At 36.6% G+C, this 14,163-nt stretch overlaps 1 protein-coding gene across 1 annotated transcript; it reads left to right on the top strand.

Annotated features, from left to right (window-relative positions):
* Nucleotides 1-172: 172 nt before the first annotated feature.
* Nucleotides 173-14,064, top strand: LOC105687813 (sphingosine kinase 1-like). Its single transcript, XM_012403706.3, has 8 exons — nucleotides 173-1,961; nucleotides 10,214-10,565; nucleotides 10,795-10,894; nucleotides 10,983-11,263; nucleotides 11,349-11,608; nucleotides 11,727-11,825; nucleotides 11,976-12,115; nucleotides 12,206-14,064. Exons 1-8 carry the CDS (start codon nucleotides 1,427-1,429, stop codon nucleotides 12,392-12,394), a joined length of 1,956 nt encoding a protein of 651 aa, XP_012259129.2. The 5' UTR covers nucleotides 173-1,426; the 3' UTR covers nucleotides 12,395-14,064.
* Nucleotides 14,065-14,163: the final 99 nt, after the last annotated feature.

Here is a 14,163-nt window from a genome sequence, read left to right as displayed (position 1 = left end):
TTCATATTTGATGAAACTTACAGTAATACATTTTTCTTAAATACCCAAAGTAGCGTGGAAATCATTACTTTTTTACCATTAGCGCATCGTCGAGGTATGAGAAGTTCAAAGCGATCAGATTAGAGGGCTCTATCCATCTCAATTGCATCTTCTTACCTGCAAACGAAAGAGGTACCACTTGTCGACAGTGTATTTTACTATTTTACCCTATGATTTCACCCTGTCTTATCCATGAAGATGATAAAATTCTATTCGTTAATGCAGGAAGTATGCTTCAAGGCGTGTTCAATGCATGTGTCTCTTGAATCGGATGGGTCAACGCAATAGATATCTAAAAAACGTTACATGCCGCGCAGGATTCAGGCTCAAATTGAGCCTGCTGATCCAGGGAATGGTATTTGGTATTCGGCTACTGCCTACCAGACTGAGCAAAGAGAGTAACCTATTGTAACCAGGGCAAGAGGGAATACTAAGGATAAATTAAACGTCCTGGATGATGACAGTAAAAATGTGAAACATGGTTTTTTCATACGATTCACATGCACAAGTGGGCAACGAGGGTATTAGTGTGACAACTACATTCATCGCCAGAGAAGCAAAGCGCGAGTGGCGTAACGTGGCCAGGTTATAAAGCCGAGGTGTTTGAGCCTCGATATCGAAGAGAGGAGAATCAGTGATTCAGTAAACGCCTGACGCGAGACGTCGTAAGGTGTATAATAACGTCCGGTGTCGCACGCGATCACTGATAATTGACAAACTGGTCATCAGATAATAAGGTCTAGTTAAATTTGGCTAAACAGATCAGGGGTTAGCGGTGAATTAACCAGCATTATCCGCATTATCACCGGTAAAATTTTGGCAATGAAACTCCATTTACATTTTCATCTCTTTAGGAAAGATTTATGTAGAAAGATATTTTCTGAAAATACTTGTTTTGTTGATGAATGAAATTCACTGAAAATTAACTCAAATAAGTCATAAATTTATGTACTGGAAATTTCTGTCGGCTTAATCATCTACTGATCTGATGAAAAGTGAAAGAACCTTCAATAGAACGTGAATATCTCATAGTGCAAAGAAACATCTGCGGTGTAATTTCGCTCACAATAATAAATAAATCATCAATATAAGACGTGCAGTAAATGGATGAATGAAAGATTGTGAACTATCGATCGAATATTCTAATTATTGTGAGTTATATTGTTGAAGTTTAAAACCGTTGAAAAACCAATCATACGATTATACCACGATACAGAATCATGAATAATTCCATCTCGATATCGGTGAGCTTCGAAACAAGATCATTAATTGATCACAGTGCCTGATAAGAAGTTGAAGAACATTTGGAACAAGAAATCGACAAACTAACAGTGCATCATTTTTTCCACGTTATTGTTGTTGTATTACGTCTGTTTTCATTTTCGCGATGGAGGTGGACACTCAAATTCACGGGGATGCCGTGCTCGAAGAAACATTTTACATAACCTCCAAGAAAAACACATTTTACCGGGTCAAATTGTCAGAAAAAGGCCTGAGTCTTCAGAAAGAAAGCAATGGTTGTACAAAAACAGAAACAATCGCTCTAGCCGATATCATAGGATGCAGATGCATGCGTTCAAAAAAACGCAACGCTGGCTCGTGCGTTTGTCATCCTGGGGCATCCAGGAACCAACTAAGAGCGGTCGAATCTAATGAGAACATTCAACCCTTTGATGAGTTCGACACATCTGCTTATCTCTACATTTACGCTTATCCGTTGAAGAAGTCAGCCAGAGTTAAGGGCACGAGGAAGAGGGAGAGAAGCACCCTTACACTACGATTCCGGAGCTTTGATAGATACGAAGATAATTTCAGGGAAGCTAGCAGGTGGCGACTCGCTATCAAATGTCTCATCGCCAAGTTGCCAGTTCCAAAAATGCTGCTTAGCCCCAGCCACGGGAATCTGGATTCGATTCTCAGCGGTGAGATTGCTGATAATATATTTTGGTTTGTTTTCCTTTCTTCCCAATGTCCAAATTAAGGTCCAATCGACCTTGATGAGACCGAAATGCCAAGTATCACGCGGGACCTGAATCAAAAATTGCGAACCATTTTTCAAATTTTCGCTCAATAGGAATGATGGAAAAATATCGAGATCGCATCTCCACGTCTATAAAAAGATTCACGATGAACAATGTGTGAATTTTTACCATGCCCATGCGTACTTCTTCGTTGCTTTTTACAGCTCCTTGAATGTCGCTAGCAAAAAAAGTAACGAAGCTGAATAATGTGATGACCGTTGATCCTGAAAATTTAATTATTATTTATGCACTGGGGTATTCCAACAGATTTGCAATTCACCGAGATAATTTAACAAACGGTAAAATTGTTCGGCCAAGAGAGATTAAATATGACATCTCTCCAAGCTACCGCGGGTTGATTGACGTAATAATTGTGGGATGAGGTAGGCAAATAAAGTATGGACGTCCTAAGAGGCTCTTCAAATTTGTCTGAAAGAGTGAACTCTTTCTTACCATTCAATCCTGATACATAAATATTGAACATCTGATACTTGACGACCTGCTGGAAAACTGCACCTGTACCACCCACGTCACGTTTCCCATAATGGAACCAACTTGTTCCAAGGTTTCTCTAAACAATTGTGTACTTACAATTAGTCATCCTTTTTTCCCGATGTCGTTCTCGGAGCGTAAGAATACGCAATGTTTCAATTCCGAAATGGGAAGCGGAAATACCGCTAGTAATGAACGAAGAAAACTATTGAGTAAATGGTAAGGAAACACGAAATGTTTGTTCGAAATGATACAGATTTGCTGCTACCCTGTACGTGATGATAGTTGCGGTACAGAAAAAATGTCGAGCAACATTAACGCGTGTCCAAGTCACAACTGCATCAATAATAAGTTATGTTTTTCGGTAGAATCAAAAGCGTCATGAAATCACATGATCTGACCTGACCTTCGCAAATTCGTCGCAAATTCTGCAGTCGATATTTCTTCTCCAATTGCATAATGTACGGGTCAACTGACCCACTGCACGCGAACGATATGGTCGTGAGAAGATATTAGAAACTCCTTATCAATTGGTTACAATCTTATAGAACATACATACATATTGTACTTCCATGTATGGATGCATGTATAACTTGCGAGCAGTTTGTTGTTTGAAATAGGCAGGCTGCTTATAGTAGAACAATTTCCCCATCACGGTGCGGTGTATGACGAATCGCGACGTGATTCAAAAGTTCCTAAACCGAATTACACTAAATAAAACTGGTTTGGTAGGATTTTTTCTAGAAAAAAAAACCGTTCAACAAGTCCTGCAATGAATTATTCGTGTCAGCTTGAATCCGAGGCACGATACCTGCTTCGCCGGGACGCTGCAGTGTTTGCTCATTGACGATAATTCATCCGCAAAGGTCGTTTCAATCGCATAACGTACATGTGTGTACAATTTTTAGTTTCATTTTTTACGGACTTTTTCAAAAACAAGAGATTATGCACACCACGTCGATGCAACTATCCCACTTGAATTTGTAAATAATATTGTTTTTATTTATTCGTTGCGTCTTGTCAAAGATTGTACCGGCAAGTATTACTAATGATCTGATCATAGATATAATTTAACCCTTGTAGATGAACTAATTTATATCGAAAACCTTCGAGGCCCCTCAAATCAACTGCTGTAATCGTTGGTCATCTTGCTTTTAGTGCGCAAGCTTCATGACCAGCTTCGATGTGTTTTATATACAATAAGTATATGTAGAATTGGCTACCAGGGGTTAACAATTCATCAACTGACTGAAAATTTTTCGGTCAGCATTTTACCAGAGGTCAGAATTCAACGACTGATTGACCGAAAGGAGTTTCTTCGAAAACAATCCAAAGCTAATTGGATGGATGGGATGCAGCTGGGAGACGAAATGTGGTCACGATCATTTGCGATGAAGTGTATTGACTAAACCTCGGCAGAGTTTATTGTATCTAAAGACCTGGTAATTTGTTTTTAACGTATGGAAAATTTCCGTCTTATTCAGAAGTAGACGGAATTGCAAACATGTTGCAGGCGATATTAACTGGAAATCTTCGGTGAAAGGTGTGCGTACACGTGGTTTCGGAATACATGTATAATCTAATATGGAAAAACGAAAGGCAATTAGGAATCGAGAAGTATAATATCAAAGCATTTTATAGCCGGTAGATCCTGTTTTGAAAGTTGCGTGCGACGCGAGAAACAACGACGTAACTTAATCGAAAGAGATACATAATTTCTTCAGTCTGAATGTGTTATTGAATAGACTTTCAGTAAACACTACAACTTGTCAGCTCGTGAACTTTTCAACATCCAATATTCATGTTGTATCCCCGTGAGTCAATTATTCACACTGCATTCGAAACATGCAATTTACACATAAGGATAGTTGCAAAGATTTGACACGCGAAAATGTTCACCGTTCATTCACAGCTGCTGTTTCGTAAAACGGGTGATCGTATAATATTCTAATTGCCACATAACAGGAACAACTACAGCCAAAGATGTAGGCTGTTAATATTCTCACGTAATGTCGGGTCTTACAGTTCACACGGTCGCAAATAGACACCATATTCCATGTTATACTCGTTGAACTCAGTGCCAACAATTCGACGTCAAGTGAACCACTTGTGATAAAATATAAGACCATGTGCCTTCAATTTGTCGCAACGTGGGCTTAGTGAAAACAATATACAATTCAATCTTATACGGACTATTCAAGGTTCACCAAACGGTTCAATTGTCTACTTGTTGATAATTTTATTCTGATGCCAAATTATTAATTCGGCAAAAAATCGTCATCTACTATGTACAAATTGTACGTCTATGTAATCACATAGGTGGATTGGGGCTGTATTTTTGGAAAATTTAAGTTCGGGAATTTCATTCAATGGTACGATGCGGTGTGCTCCTAGTTGATGCACAAATGCACCACAATTCAACTGAACTCAGTCCAGTAAAATCGATGCAGCTAGTTGTACCTAAATGGCTATATGGCAATACATGGGGGGTATTTTATTCCACTACTTATATGTATGAATACATATGTACCCATCCGTACATATGACGTACGATGTACACGTACACACGTACGGAATAACCAGGTCAATGACCTTGTTACGCGAAGGTAAAATGTAGGTACCTAAGTATATGTATATGTACACGAGGATGTGCATTCATGTATCTACCTACATACTCATTCATATACATATACATGTACAGCCGGAGTATCATTGCAATTTTTGCAACTGAGTAGAGAGAAGTAGAAAGCGAGGGAAAGAGAGAGCGAAGGTAATAAGGGTTGCGGTACATCATGTTAAGTTCCTCACGGTGGTCTAATTAAAAAAAATTTTATCGCGGACTTCGCAAACAGAAATTAAATTGGGAAGTCAGAGTGAAAAAAAGTAGTCATCCGCAAATTTAAAAATGTTCTACGAAGATGCTTCCAATTCCGATGGATTGGTGATCAACAAGCTATCGAGTCTAGCGGGTAGTTTGTTGGAGGGACCTAATTGATTCTTTACTTATTTTTTGGCAACCTCAACAATTTAATACGGTGGATGTAGATCGCTCGCTGTATACATAGGATGTTGACGAGGAGCTCGGCTCACACAGCATTTCTGAAAAACTTCAAGAAGAATAACACTTGACACCACTAGTTGGTCGGAATTCTTGCTGCAGCCAACAGCTGGCTGTAAGTGTGGGCAAGAATTCTGGTAAAAATCTAGCATAGTTCTAAGGGTCGTTGCTTTTCACACGTCCTTAGGCGCGTTTTCGTTTTCTTCTCGTTTCTTTTTCCCCTCGTTTTCATTGTGCCCATTTGTCTAATATGTCATGATGAAAATTTTTCCCCAAAATCATTATTTCGAAAACAATGCGCAGGTACAATATTGCCACTAATGATCATCAACTAATGTGTAGTACCAATAAGTTTCGTACAATGTTCGTAATCAAAGTTTTCTTTTCATTGCGATAGTGTTTCTTGTTCTAACAATAAGTAAACACTGATCGTGTTGAAACCGTCGTACCTCAACTCTTGTAGGTACAACGTACGATGTAATAATGGCCGTTAGGATCAGTTTCAGTCACGCGATATAATATAATATGCATATTGAAAGTTATGAGTTCGAAAGTACGATTCTTTTTTCATCTAGTTATCCGTATCTAAAATGAATACAATTTGCGGTTTGAACAAATTTTAATCGCTGCACTTAATTGTTGCCATTGGGTTTTATTATCAAAATTTTTTTTGTTCCAAATCCAAAGTTCGTCGATGAAATGTTGAATGATTAACATGATTTTTTGTTGTTGTATTTTTTTCTCATTCAACACTGACGTCAGATAATGAATACGCATTCATTTGCATTCATTTTCTCCTTTCATTTTATATTTTATTCAGAAAGATGAAATAATAATTAGCATTGCATCCCGGATATATTAGGTATGCTTGATTAGGTCCAAGTATTTTTAGAAATCACGAAAACTGATTGTATTTTTCAAAAACAAGAGATTGGAACGATGGAATAAGTAATCTGAAATCATATACCCCATTGCCAATAAATGACAAAGAAACTAACACATTATTACTGGAATGATGTGATCAATCATAAATTTAATTACTTACTCCGAAGGCGAAGGTAATACACCGCGGTATATTTTATGTATATTTTAACGTTAGAAAACCATATCAGGAATTGAATGGATTGCTAATTTTAATTGATTGATCGGATGGAAAACAACGTGATCAATATACAAAGAGCTTGAGCGATCATGTTTCTTTTTCATATTCTAATCGGTTCATTCTCATTTTGGGATAATCCGTTGCAGCTGAAAAAAATTCTCGCCTGAAGCAAATGACAAACTTCATGGTACCATGTAGCATGTAGTATATTGTTTATTTGCGTAAGAGGATGTTACGTTATTTTCTTTGATTATATAGACATGCCGTAGCACTGTAATGACGACTGTAATATAGTCGAGTCATAACAGAAAGGATGTCCGCGAGGGATTTTACGGGATCGTGGCACGCCACTTTTATGTTACCTTACAAATCTCACGTATGCATCGATAAAGTTGTATGCGCATGATGCGGAGTAATTTGAGCATTAAAAGATTGAAATTCAGGGATAAAACAGCTTTGAAGTGCATAATTAGCAGATTTTTGTGTGATAAAATTCGTAAATTTTATGCCATGGTCTTACCGAAAGTTTACCCGATATAACGACGTACTGAAAAAGTAATATACTCGAACCCTCGATGCCAGAATACTGCAGAATCAATTATTTGAAAAGTTTCGTCAAATTTTATCGAGTCGTTGACCCTCTATGATCACATGCGAGGCGACCTTTGGTGTGGAATTTTAAATCGATCGGTCAAACTGTTTGGAAATGGCTGGACGTATGTTGGGTCACAATCTTGAGGGGGATTAATCGAGATAATTAAGATAGTGAGAAACCAAAGAAAGCTTCAGGGCGAGTCTTGCGTGTTCCAGCAACTTTTCTAATGTCATAATCATTCACTGTTTTGAAATTATGAATATTTGAAAATGAAAACTCGAAAGAAACAAATATAAGTCGAGGAACAATATAATCTTTCAAATTGTTTTCCAACGCAAAAATTCCATGCACGTGCATATAGTATAATAACAACGCTGATAATAATTGTTAGGAGTTAGAGTCACGTATAGTTAAGCGATATCTTTCGACTTTTTTGTACCTGTATATCTATGTATGTATAGTTATGACACCTATGTTATTAACACGTGAGTAGATAGGTATGAGGCGTATAGCAATGTAATTGAATATGCCGAGGGGTTTTCGGGATTAGAACTTTCAACCAGCGTTATAAAACACGAATAAGTACAGGCATTTTACATACCTATACTCACCTATCGGAAGGGATTCTTTGTATCTTTGATTTTTTTCGATTTTTGAGTCAAAAATCTACATTTTTTTCGAATGTTTCCCGATACGTTCTGATCTCAGGAATCCGAATTTGTTGAGTAAATTCGTATAAATGTTGATTACATACGTTGAACTTATATGTATACGTATGAAACATACGTACAGTGTCGCAATTTGCTTACGATTCATTCGATCGTTGTTATTAGGTATTGAAACAACAGAACAAGGAAAACATTTCCTTGAGATATATTGCCATTTCCTTATTATACATGCAACATTATATACATCAATCGAGTTCATATACGTATTTTCAGGTAATTATTATTACACTTGTTGCGGCCGATCGGATACCGAACGATTCGAACGATTCGCATTACGTATCTCCGATAATTTTGTATGGGTCGTAAACTTTGAAATTGCCGGTATGCATCGCAATCGTATGATTGAACGCAGATACATGTAATGGTATATTTTTTCTGCATTCCACACCTAGACGGTATATATAACCGCGTCCCTTTTCTATTTTTGTAAATAATTCTTTCTCGCCGCGGTCACCATAAAGTGAAAGTAGTTCAGTAGTTTTGTAAATGAGATTTGAATAGCCCTTTCGAACCGGAAGCGAATTATGAAAAACCAAGACTCCGCAGTTTTCGGAGGATTTACTTTTTTTCTGACGAATAAAACTTTTGTTAAACAATTTCAGCGTCAAATTAGACCATAAATTAGGAGACGAGGTATATTATTTGAAATACCCATCGTTGCAAATATTATATTTGGCAATGATCGAATTCTACTAATTTCCCGGAAAGCAGATTGAAAAAATCTACAAAATTATCCATATTGGACGATTTTCAACTTGATAAATTGAATTCCCCATGCGTATGACTTCCGCAAACAGTTTTTAAAACAGAAAAAGCTTGTTATAATTGCAAATATATTTACTTATTACGCAAGCTAATAATGTAGCTACCGGATACATCACTTTTACGACACATTTTGATCTTTTTTCACTTCAATCTTATCTATTCAACAACGTTTAAAAGATTGTTGACGTGCGGCAAGAGATTTATTTCGGTTTTGCAAGTTTTCAAAATCAGTAATAGTTCTCTAGAAAACCTGCAATATTACTTGAGCCACTATATTTGTATTTTACAGATCGAATCCGTTGCTTAGAAGTGTTGTTTATTGGTGGCCTTTACATTTTACGTCTGTAAATACCTTATCAATATCAAATTTTATGAGATAGGAGCTATCTTGTATCTGTAATATCATCAGCCTAATATCAGCAGTTTTTTCTAATCTTCCTTTTTTTTTTGTTACGTTGCTTTCTTAATTTCCTTTACAGTAAATCATAGAGTTTTGATATCTTGTTCATATTTTTAGAAAAGGATTATTATCCTCCACGTGAGATAATCGTGACAATAAAGAGGAAAGTAAAACAACATAGTACGATAAGTTAATAGAATAATAATTGGAGACAAACAGATGAACTCTTGAAAATTCAATTCGTTTATCACGAATGAAAAAATGCGCTTGATGAGACTCTTTCATTTTTCAGTTTGAACGTTTTCTAAATTCAAAGAGCTGCAAATATACGATTTTTCAAGGCTCTTTACGAAGCTTTTGTTCCTTCCACAATTAGTAGCGTGTGTATTAAGTTTTAATTTATGTAAAGTGAAAAATAAATTACGCTTTTGTTGGAGAACAACATATTATTCTGAAAATACGAAGGATGTTTTGAAAATTCATGAATTTTTAAAACATTCTTAATTGAGTCTAGAAACTTTTTTAAACTATTTAAACTATTTATTGAAAAGCAATGATGTTATCTCCTTGAATACCTTTGAGAGTTTTGTACAACACATCACTTGGAAGGAAAAAAAAAACTGTGACCGACCGTCGAAATTCCGACCGTTTTGATAGCGTAATAATACAATTCCAACCATTCTGAAAACAGTTTTTCTCCTTGGAAGAGTTCTCTCGAGTTTCACTTTTCAGTCCATCAGACAATTAGATTGCGTGACCTGTTGAAAAATGGCTCAGGGTCGGATAAAGTTTTCGCGGTATAAAACATTGTGTGTAGGTCATCGAATGCAAATCGGATCACAAGGATTGTCCAGAGCGACGTATGTTTCAATTGCTTAACACCAAAATTTCGAAAAAACTTCACCTAGGAACTTGTCGAACTTGTTTTCACGTGGAATTACCAGAGCATTACAAAAAATGTTTCAACCAATATAAAACCAATAAGAACCGATATTTTCATCTTTTTTTCTCAGCGTGTCCCGGAGAAGATCGCAAGCTCTTGGTCCTTCTCAATCCAAAATCTGGACCAGGAAGAGCGAGGGAAACTTTTCAACGCAGAATTCACCCAATTTTATCAGAAGCCGAAAGGTCCTACGATATCCATATAACGAAGTACCCAAATTACGCCAGGGATTTTGTCAAGTCGAAGAACATTTATCAGTGGAGTGGTCTACTCATGGTCGGTGGAGATGGCATAGTTTTCGAAGTTGTGAACGGGCTTTTCGAAAGACCAGATTGGGAGAGAGCGGTACAACAATTACCACTTGGTATTATTCCTTGTGGATCGGGAAATGGACTGGCCAAATCAATTGCTCATGCCAATCAGTGAGTAATAATTTTATTTTTTTCAAATCCCTATGATTGGTGATTTAGTCTTAGAAACTGTTCGAATGATTTATCTCAGATTCATCCGCATGGAATCCTGTGTGATGATATTGTCCGCACGAAAATTTGAATCCGATTTTCGTGCAGACAGTTTCTAAATTTATCGAATACTATTCTGAAACCCTCACTAAAAGTACAACTTTTCTTATCGTCGGGATACTCGTTATAGGGAACCATTTGATCTAAATCCGATGCTGATCAGTACATTGGCAGTGGTCAAGTGCAGAAGAACTCCGATGGATCTGGTGCGCGTAGAGACGAGAAACCAGGTGAGTTTTCTTAATGGGTTGTGCAAAATGAAATTTTCTTTCACATGTCAACGATGACTAACAATTATGACTATATTTTTGACCTCAGATTATGTTCTCATTCCTTTCGGTGGGTTGGGGTTTGATATCGGATATTGATATCGAGAGCGAACGTCTCCGAGCTATCGGTGGTCAAAGATTCACGATTTGGAGTGTCGCGAGACTCATTGGACTCCGAACTTACAAGGGAAAAGTCTCTTATCTACCCTGTGAGAAATTATTTGCCAAAGAAAATGAAAGTAATGGTGACAACAGCTTTCAAAAAGAGCGACAGGCTAATGCAACTGAAAAAATTGCACACTCCAAAAGCTATGGGGAAGATCTTGACCGGTAATAATATTTAGAGTATCTTTGGAAGTTATCTTTTTACTCCTACCTTTACAACAACAATTGACCATTGACAATCGATTTTTAGGTACAGAAGTCTTTCCGAATCGAGGAGCTTTCACGATGCAATAGACAACGATCAGCTCAGTACTGGTCAGCGGAAGTTATCGGGCATTGGAGGTAGCGAAGAAGACGTCATAATGGACAACATGGCACTGGAAACTGAAAATCCGAGCAGGCGAAGGCTGGACAGCTTCTACTCTGCTACTTCTAGGAGATCGACGTATTACAGTGCTGGCGGAGTCTCCAGCTATCAAAGTCTGAATGATTCTCAGGGAACTGACTTGGGTATTTCTTCTTTTTCCTAAAAATTCTCTTGAATTATTGAATATCGTCTGCGACTAAGTACATTCCCTGAATATTATCTGAATAAAAATTCGAATTATTTGTTCGTGTATGTTTTCAGGCCGAGGCAATCCAGGAGAAACTCGTATTATGTATGGCCCTGCGTCGACCTTACCAGCGTTAACTGCCGCACTTCCTTCTTCGTGGACTCAGATTGAAGGTTTGTATCCCAATATCGAAATGCTTGTAATGAATCAGTTATTGCTCTCCTAACTTTTTACACCATACTACTAAGCCTAATTCAGGATCTGATGAGATGGCAACTCATGTAAGGTATTATTATTAGCTTTACAATGTGTTCAATTTGTAGGTGAGTTCATAATGGTCCATGCATCATACCAGTCACACCTTGGTCAAGATTTCCTCTTTGCACCTCGTGCAAAATTAGCTGATGGTATAATCTGGCTACTGATTATCAGAGCAGGTATAACGAGGGGTCACCTTCTGCAGGTAACATGCTTTATTTTTTTTCATCTAGATGTATTTATTGCGCTACCTCTATTTCCATTTCGTACCAACAATACATTCCTTCTCTTTCAGTTTTTGTTAGGCTTAAGCAACGGTTCTCACCTCTCGTGTCCCGGAGTAGAAATGATTCCAGTAACAGCTTTTCGAATTGAACCAGCTGAGGGATTTGTTGGCATTTTAACTGTCGATGGAGAAGCTGTAGATTATGGCCCACTTCAGGCAGAGGTGTTTCCGTCATTAGCAAATGTCATGAGCACCTGATGATTATGTTGATTGTGATACTGATTATCTCAGAGCAGCTAATTGTATGAAAAATCGATTTTCTGCGAATTGAATCAAAATAACTACGGAATCACAGCCTAGGCTTTAGAGTCGTTTAAAAACTTGAGAGATATTCGATTATTTATGAGAGTTAAATTTTGAGAATTTTCTAGTCGATGCTATCCCAAAATTTGAATAGGGATAGTGACTTTAGTTCTCAGGAGATGTAAATACAACGCCGGTCAATTTCTCAAAGACTGGTTTAAAAAATGTGAATAACTGTACTTTACTTGTTGAATTATGTTACAATTATTCAACTGAGAGTTGTGAAAGTTTTGAGAAATTCGGTTATTTAACTAGATTATGGGTGACCATAATCGTTGATTCAGGTTTGTATTATACAATTACTCCGCTGCCATTCCAAAGTAGCAAAAACCATTGGCTTAGAATTTCTATTGAAAAATCGTTCCTGCTTTCAAAGCTTTTATTATAATATGCATCAGCATAGTTTTCTATTATTATTATTATTATTATTATAGCTATCAATAATTATTCCAAGAACAGTTGTTCTAGCTAAGTATGAAGTCGTAAAATCTATGGTAGCATTTATCGAGTATTATTCAAAGATGATCAAAATAATGACGGGCCGTTATAGCCCGATGATCCGCTGTAGTGTCGTTTCAAATGCAGTGGTCAGTTTCTAGGCCCGATAGTTAGAGTATCAGATCATTATTTATGTATTAACAATCATTCAAAAGGTGTTCCAACTACGAGGTTAATAACATTAAGAACAATAACATAGAACGCCCCAAGCGAATTATTCCTATCAATTTACTTCAATGATGAAGCGATCGAGTAGATATTTACCTCATGCGGATGAACAAATCGAAATGTTGTTGCATGAATTTACATTTTTAAACATATAAAAACTGAACATACGTTTGAAGTATATACAAATTTCTTTGTTATTATAGGATTTTATAAATAAATTTCTTATTGAAACAGATAAAGTATGCAGCTCCCCGTAGCTATAACTATTACTAAATATTCACGATATGCTCAATCCTAGATTTTCGCGTAATTTAACATACTATACAAAAATTATAATAATACTAAACTGTTATGTGGTTGTTGTGTTGATCGGTATTATTTATTTTTATTTCATTGGGATATTATAAACAAGAATTGCTTCCATGCTATAATTTTATGTATTTGTATAAATGTGAAAACAAACAAAGCGGCAATATTGAAAGTGAACTTCGCATTTTAATTATGAATAATCAAAAAGCGGAAAAAATCGTTGATTTAAATTATCGTACCATGAAATGCATAGTCTGCTAGTTTTTATTGTAAATACATATGTAACAATCGTGTAATTAGGTGCTGAAAGGTTATTGTAATACGTAAGTGAAATGTTGATAATGATGGTAATTTTGTGCCAACCTAAACAACGTACTGAAGCGATATTATACTTAACGTCAGGAATATGAGTGGTCAAAACGTTGGAAATAAAAACGAAAAAAAAAAACAAACAAAAGAGAAAAGATGTTTGATGGTGATAGTCTGCTGTTTAGTAAAGTTAGACTGCTGGAATTTCAACGACCAACGGTGTCAAATAACAAATTAATTCAACTATTTGAGAAATGTTAATAAAAATGTGAGAAAACTCATTACAAGTGACCACTATCAATGAATTTTCTACACACCATTCCCAACCCGTAATTCAAAGATGCTGGAGAATAATTGTGCTTACAAAGCTTCTGGACTAG

This window comes from Athalia rosae, chromosome 2, assembly GCF_917208135.1.
Source record: "Athalia rosae chromosome 2, iyAthRosa1.1, whole genome shotgun sequence".
Classification (NCBI taxonomy): Eukaryota; Metazoa; Arthropoda; class Insecta; order Hymenoptera; family Athaliidae; genus Athalia; species Athalia rosae.
This window is presented reverse-complemented; position numbering and strand designations above follow the sequence as displayed.